Source organism: Bison bison, unplaced genomic scaffold (assembly GCF_000754665.1).
Source record: "Bison bison bison isolate TAMUID 2011002044 unplaced genomic scaffold, Bison_UMD1.0 scf7180017864524, whole genome shotgun sequence".
In the NCBI taxonomy this organism is placed as follows: Eukaryota; Metazoa; Chordata; class Mammalia; order Artiodactyla; family Bovidae; genus Bison; species Bison bison.
The window spans coordinates 1,584,506-1,592,053 of NW_011495075.1; the positions used below are offsets into that span (position 1 = coordinate 1,584,506).

A 7,548-nucleotide genomic window follows, 5' to 3' on the forward strand; every position below is an offset into this window, starting at 1 on the left:
CACCTAGCGTCCTACACGCCCCTCCTGCACCCTACCCGCTCCTGCTACATTGCAGGGCCAGCCCGGGTTGGGGGCGAGGTAGGCCACAGCTGCCTCCTGGTCTCTGCCATCAGGGGCAAGCGGTCCGGTGGCATTTCGTCCACACAATCTGTCTGGGTGGACACTGGCAAACATCCGAGATGAAGGCCTGAAACTGGCCTGTGGCACTGAGGGACAAGCTCGTCAAGGGCGGAGAGCCCAGGGCTGAGGCCAAGGGAGAAACCACTGCGGGACACCTGGGGCCTGGACTTCAGCCCCCAGACTGGGAGACAGTGGCTTCTGTCCCGGCGAAGGGCTCTGTATGGCGGCCCCAGACAGCTGGGACAGCCGCCCTCTCCAGGACACTAGCCCAGGAGAGCCAGCCGGTCAGGAATCCACTCTCCCCCTGCCAGCCTCTCAGGAGCGAGCAGGCCTGCCCATCCAGAGGGGTTGCCTTTCACCGATCTGCACACAGGCCGTGTGTTAAAGGCCCGGGTATGTACACTGGACCATGCACTGCTGGACTTCAGTGCCGCCCATGGGCAGCTAACCTGACACGAGAACCCAGCCAGGTCCCAAGGCTGCCCTGGACCCCTGGGAGGGCGTGGCCAACACTGCCCATCATCCCTGGCTCACTGATCAAGCGGTGGTCACTGAAACCAGCCCCAGAGGGCAGAGGACTCAGAAAGGAGGGCGCAGTGGGTGCTCATCGTTCATGGGTTCTATATCTGTGAATTCACCTGATGCTCGAATGGATTTGCAACTTCCAAATCAACACTCCCAGACTCTCTGGTCACGTGTGGACACACACAGGGTGGTGAAGATTCTGAGCTGCCCAACAGGCTCTCCAGGCTGAGACCTCAGCTCTTACCCTGCACACAAAGGCCCTTTCCACAGTCTATTTAGTGTCATGCTTTCGTGTTTTTATGCCTCTGTAGGTGATTTCACTGATTAAGACGGCCCTGAAGCTGGTGCTGCAGGGCTGCCTGGTGTCCGGAGCACAAGGAAGCCAGGGCGTGATTTACGGAGAAAATACGGGTTAGATGAGCTCCGTGCAGGTGTGCATTCTCGGGCTGCTGGCCCTGAGAGTTCAGTGAGTCAGTGGTATATATTAGATAAGGTGTCTTTCAACAGAAACTCCATAAAACAAGTTTACGTGTCGATCCGTTGACAGGCCAGCAGCTGTGACCCTGTGTGTCCCAGGGAGCAGTGGTTTGTGGTGACATCACAGGACATAACTACCCAAGTAGTGAGAGTCAACGGACATCAACTGAAAACGTGAACTGTCCGTTGCCAGGGACAATCCCAAAACAATCACAGCCCACCGCAGGAGTCCCTACCAAGACACTATCCTCCCCCAACAAGACAGTCTTCTGGATGGGGAGAAAGGTCATGCAAAGAGAGAACACCAGAGCCTCTGGAAGAAAACAAGTTGCTTCATAAGTGACTCGCCCTTAGCTTTACCTGCTGGGGCGCAGCCTCTGCTGAGAGGTGCTTGAGAAAGAGTCTCCAGGAGAAGCCACTGCACAAGCCCCGTGTCGCCCACAGGTGTCCCACAGCCCTGGGAGCCGCCGCCCTCTAGATTCTCCCTGGATATCTGGGGGGCCTGGCTCTTACCTCAGGGGCTGCGAATGGCCCCTCCTGCCCTGCATGTCAGGGGTAGCCGGGGCACTGGTACGGCCCTGCCGCTGCCCAGGAACACTGCGGATGGGGACCACGCAGTAGGAGGCGGGCTCCAGCAGCCAGAGGCTGGAGGTGCTCGGCCCATCCTGTGGGGTGCTGGCCGGGCTGCTGGAGGTGGAGGGATTGGAGACGGGTCAGCAGCGGGAATGCCTCCACCCAGGAGTGCCAGCCCGCAGCATCACACGGTGGGAAGCCCCCTACACCAGGGCCCAGCCAGGCCCCCTCCCCCAGTTCCCACCCGCCTCCAGCCCTCCTTTCCTCTCGCCTGACCTGGACTCGCTTCCAGCCTCGGAAGACTTCCTGGGCTTCTCATAGGGGTGGTCCAGACTCGTCTCCTTCCAGGGGCTGTTCTGGATGGGGGCCCGCTCCAGGCCCCCCATCTCGGGGCCTGCTGGCTGCAGCCCCTCGAGGCTCTGGGGCGGGAGAGGCCTGGCGGGTGGATCTGGGGCCTCCAGGGGCGGTTTTGGCACTTGAGGTGCCTCTGCAGGTAAAAGAAACCGGTGAGAGGAGCGGCGGGGGAACCGGCCTGACTAGAACCTCCACAGCCTGCTCCCCGCTCTCCCTCCCGTGGCTGTTTGTCCAGCTATGCCAGGCCAGGGCTCTGGGCCCAGATGCTCCAAAACACTTTCTTCTCCTTTGGGACTCACTCCCTGACGGCGCCACGTTACACCTGCCTCCTCCAGGAAGCCCCCCCAGATTGACTCTCCTGGCCCGCAGGACTCCACCTTCTATCCTTTGCTCCTGGTGTCATGTCTGCAGCTGACCTCCCGTTTCCCTGTTTTTATTGCCACATTGCGCCCATGCGTGTGTCTTCTTGACCGGCCTGGGCCCTCCCCTGGGCAGGACCGTACCACCCGCTTGGTCCACCTGGACCCCCTCCCCCAGCATCATTAGGGTTTGTAGGCAGGGTGCTCAGCGTATGAACTTGTGGTTATTCCCTCGGTTCTGCCCTGTTTTCACAAAGGGCAGCAGCTGTGGCGGACAGCTGAGGCTGCGAATGGCACGCATTGAAGTAAAGGTTGAGTCTCAGGCCACAGCAGGGGCCCGGCGCCCAAGGCTCTGCGGGACTTACCTTCCTGCCGGGGTGACTGAGCGCCTGCACCAGTGATGAGCCGGCTGTCCTCGCGGCCAGCAGGTGCACGTGGGATTCAGCGACCCCATGGAGCAGACTCTGGGCCCGCCCTGCGCCCCTCACCCCTCAGCTCACTAAGGGAACTCTCCAGTAAACTCACGCAGGAGCCCAGCTGACAAGAGTCCCAAAGCCCCTCTCACCTTCCTCCCGGGGCAGCCCGTCCGACAGGGAGCTGTCATCCGAGGCGCTGAGCTCTGGGGAAGCCAAAGGGGAGAGGAGCGGGTGAGGAACGCCCCCTGCACTGCTGGCGACCCGCCTGCCCCTCCTCTCCTGAGAGCACTCCTTATCAGGAAGCACCGACCGGCGCTCAGCACCAGGCTGGGTGCGACTTTATTACTGGGAAGGAGAAAAAAGTCAGAAGATTGGCGTGAGGAAACGGGAAATCTGCTTTTAATGCAGGCCCTGTCACTAGCTGTGCAGCCTCAAAGAATCCTGTCAACGCTCTGGGCCTCCACTTCCCCAGGCCCCGTGCTGGCAGGCTTTCCAGGCTGGAGAGGGCGGAGGCAGAGAGGGTCATTCTAGACTCTGCTGTAGAGACTTCACTAATTGGCTATAGACTTCTGCTACCACAAATACAATGCAACTCAAGGACCCCAAACCTGAGACCCACAGACGAGCAGTGTGAGTGGGAATTGGGCCTGCGGGGTCCTGGGACAATTCAAGGGCGGTCTGGCTGGCTGAATTGGGGAGGTCCGTCACTGATGACAGGGCAGCCTCCGGAACTCACAGGGGGAGCACTTCAGTATGGGCACAGCCCGGGGACCCGGGAGTCAGAGGACGTGAATTTGCCGCTGCCCCTGAACAAACTTCCCTGGTGGCTCTGATGGTAAGAACCCACCTGCCAAACAGGAAACTTGGGTTCAACTCCTGACGGGAAGATCCCCTGGAGAAGGGCATGGCAACCCACTCCAGGATTCTTGCCTGGAGAATCCCATGGACAGAGGAGCCTCGTAGGCTACAGCGCATGGGACCTCAAAGAGGCAGACACGACTGAGAGACTAACACTTTCAGTCTGAGCAAACTGAAACTTCAGACACTGGGTCTGTACCTAACACGACCCAGACGTAGCTCACAAAACATTTTCAACCACGTTCGAGAACAAGGATGAGGGCAAATTCGCAACGGCTAATATTTCTCTTGGGCTCTACTTAGTGCTTAGCACCCTGTGAGGTTACATCTCCATCTCCATGTAACAGCTGAGGCCACAGAGGCATGGATGAGCTGATAAAATAGCTCAGGTCAGTCTGGCATTAGGTGGCTGAGTCAGATTCACACCCAGACAGTCTGACCAGTCTGGCTCATCACCACTTACGGGCTCTGCTGTTAGCTAGCTTCTCGTGCAGAGGTCCTTACTCAGAAAACTTCAGGATTTAGTTTCCAGCCATCTGAAAATTCTAACAAGGATTGGCTGATGGCAGGCCTGTGGGACAAACTCAGGTAATTGGCTCTTTTTATAAAGTTTCATTGAAACTCAGCTACGAGTTTCTTTACGTAACGTCTGGCTGCTTTCATGATATGAGGGCAGAGTTGAGTAGTGCTGACCGAGACAGTACAGCCCACGAGCCTAAAAGATCTACTCTTTGGACCGCTACAGAAGTTTGTCAGTCTTTGCTCCTCAGTTTAAATGAAGTAGGGGGACTGGTGGTCCAGTGGTTAAGAATCCACTTTCCAATGCAGGGACACAGGTTTGAGCCCTGTTCAGGAAAGTAAGATTCCAGGCTGTGACTAGGGACAAGTTCATGTGCTGCAATGAAGACCCAAGGCAGCCAAATATATAGTGTTTTTTTTAAAAAAAGAAAAACGGTTACGGACATTATTCCACTAATATTCATTTAAAAAATGGACTGTAGCCCACCAGGCCCCTCTGTCCATGGGATTCTCCAGGCAAGAATACTGGAGTGGGTAGCCGTTCCCTTCTCCAGTGGATCTTCCCGACCCCCAGGGATGGAACCCAGGTCTCCGGCATTGCAGCTGGATTCTTTACCGTCTGAACCCCAAGGGAAGCCCAAATAAATAATAACTATTTTTTTTTTAAAGAAAAAACTGTTGTGGACATTATGTCATCAATATATCATTATTTTAAAAAATGCTTAAAAAAAAATGAATGAGAACCTTCACACAGAGCAGTCTGTAAACCGTGCTGCTGGGCCAGCTCAGCTGACACCATTCTGTGCTTTAGGGTTCACCTGGGGAGACATCCTCTTCCTGAATCCTGCTTCCCAGCCTCTGATATTTTACAGAAACCCGAGGAGTCGAGTCACTTCTGTTTCACCAGTGTCAGCTGAGGACACTGTGGGACTGCTCCTGTCACAGGGGTGAGAGTCGTGTGTTTTGGGTTTGACTACGTGGTCTGGGAAGAAAGCCATCCCCCTGCCATCAGCCCAAATCCTTGTCATCAGAACCCCATGGACTGAGAGGAGCAGTGCACGGGTGGGGACCCCGAGGCCCCTGCCCGCCGCCTGATTACACGGGTGGGGACCCGGAGGCCCCTGCCCGCCGCCGGATCACACGGGTGGGGACACCTGCCCGCTGCTGGATTACACGGGTGGGAACCCGGCGGCCCCTGCCCACCACCGGATTACACAGGTGGGGACCCCGAGGCCCCTGCCCACCACCGGATTACACGGGTGGGGACCCGGAGGCCCCTGCCCGCCGCCTGATTACACGGGTGGGGACCCGGAGGCCTCTGCCCACCACCGGATTACACGGGTGGGGACCCGGAGGCCCTGCTCAAGAAGGCTGGTCGCTGCCGTGGCCACACTGAGCCCCGGGCCCTGCAGCAGCAGCAGGACACCCCGGGAGGAGGGCACTCACCCCACTGAGCACCCTCCAAGCACCACCATCCAACCCACAGCCAACAGCTGCACGTGGCTATTTTAAATAAAGCGGAAATTTAGTCCCTCAGCCACACAGGCACAATCCAAGCGCCCTACAGCCCCACATGGGTCTGGAACGTTTCCATCATCCGAGAAATTCTACTAGTGTTGCTAAAAGCGGGTGCTGTCCATCCAGAGGCGTCCCGAGCACCTGCTGCGTTAGATCAGCGCTGGGGGCATTTCTCCCAGGCTCCCTGTGGGCAATGAGTCCCTCACGGGACCACTCCCCACCACCTGTGCAGGGCCAGCCAGTTCCTCTCACCTGGAACAGGTACAGTTGCAAATTGAATAATCAAGAGGGTGGGTGGATTTCTGTTAGTTTTTTGGTTAGTCTGTTTGCTTTTTTTTTTTTCTCTTTAACTCACAACACCTTTCAGCTACTAATTATCAACTCCTCTCTACTTCCTTGTTTCAGGGCGAGCCTGGCTGGGCAGAGGAGCCACAGGGCAGGAACTACTTGTCTCCAACCACCCACTCCTGGGCTCCCAAGAGAGGATGCTGGAACCCAGGACCTCGGCCTTGTCGGGACAGGACTGCGTGCAGAGAGCAGGCCTGTTTCTCTGATCAGGAGGGTGAACGCGCTGCCGCACTGGTCCCGTCCCTGTGGCTCTGTCTGCCCTGGACTGCATGCCTGCCTCCGTCTCCCAGGGGCCGGCTGGCCAAAGCCCCAGGCGTGTCCTGGCCTGCTCTGCACTCCCGACAAGAAGCGTCACTGTCACAAAGGTGGCAGCGGAGCAACACCCCCCACCGCCCCCGCCCACACCGCAGGCCTGTGGTCAGGGCCCCGGCATGGAGCAAGCCCGGAAGGCATACAGGAGGTGCGAGACACGGGCCGGGCGCGGCCACTCCCCACCAGCCCAGTGGGCCCTCGGGGCTCAGGTGCCGGTCAGCTGCTGCCTTCCAAGGGGAGGCCGCGTCCCGGGTGCAGTCGGGAAGGGAAGGGGCCGGGGGCCTCTCCCCTCAGCGCCGGTCTGCCGGCTCCCTGTCTCCTGGCTCTACAGGGTCAGCCGGCTCATGGAGGCCCCCCTCCTCGCTTGCCCCTATTCCTGGCTGTTGGGGGACCGGCGAGGTGTCTGGCCCACCCTTTCCCCCCTGAATTAGAGGCGATGTGAGGTGGCAGGGACTCCTGAGACAGTGTGGAGACGACTGTCTGCCTGCCGCACCACCGTGGGGCCGCACAGGCACCAAGACTTCGGCCTCCAAGGGCGCCCCGGCAGGAAGCCCACCCTGAGGGGCGGGGGTGGGGGCTGGGGAGCCCGGTGAGGCCTGGAGTCCAGTTCCATGCAGAGCCACCGGCTCTCAGCAGGCCCGGGGCCCAGGAGAGGCCTGAGGGAGTGGCGCAGGGGATGGAACGGGAGGGAGGCCTCCAAGAACCAACCCGACGAGTGGGGCTCGGGTGAGGAGAAAGAGAGAGCCGGGCTGAGGGCCCAGAACCTTCCGCCAGGAGAGGCGCTGGGCTGGACCAGTTGCCGTCCAGGGACCGGCCTGAGGCTCAGTAACTAGAGAGCAGGGGGCCGCTCCCGACCCGGCGGGTCTAGATTCTGCAGGGCTTTGGGGATGGCGGGTGCGCGGGTGGAGCTGGACTTCCAGGAGAGCCGCGGGCCCTGAAGCGGTCCCCTGGGCAGACATGCTCAGAACGGGACCTCAGGAGCGCCCACAGAGAACAGCAGAGCCTCACGCCACCCACCCTGTGGGCTGGGGGCAGCAGGGCTGAACACGCCCTGGAGATAAGCGGACAGCCTGCGAGGCCCCTGTCCAGGCGGTGTATTTCAAGCAGGAAGCAGAAGGGAGGAGCCTGCTGTTTTCTAAGTGGGGCGGGGTCTCGGGGAGGGGGGTGGT

The 7,548-nt window shown here is 59.3% G+C and overlaps 1 protein-coding gene across 1 annotated transcript in view; it reads right to left on the reverse strand.

The window, feature by feature from the left end:
* LOC104981878 (chromosome unknown open reading frame, human C1orf106) overlaps nt 1-7,548 on the reverse strand; it is an 11,748-nt gene that overhangs the window by 2,186 nt on the left and 2,014 nt on the right. The window contains exons 4-8 of the mRNA XM_010831131.1: nt 7,235-7,326; nt 3,433-3,555; nt 2,974-3,027; nt 1,972-2,182; nt 1,636-1,809 (exon numbers count right to left, since the gene is read on the reverse strand). Coding sequence (XP_010829433.1) covers nt 1,636-1,809; nt 1,972-2,182; nt 2,974-3,027; nt 3,433-3,555; nt 7,235-7,326 — 654 coding nt within the window. The remainder of the gene's footprint in view (nt 1-1,635; nt 1,810-1,971; nt 2,183-2,973; nt 3,028-3,432; nt 3,556-7,234; nt 7,327-7,548) is intronic.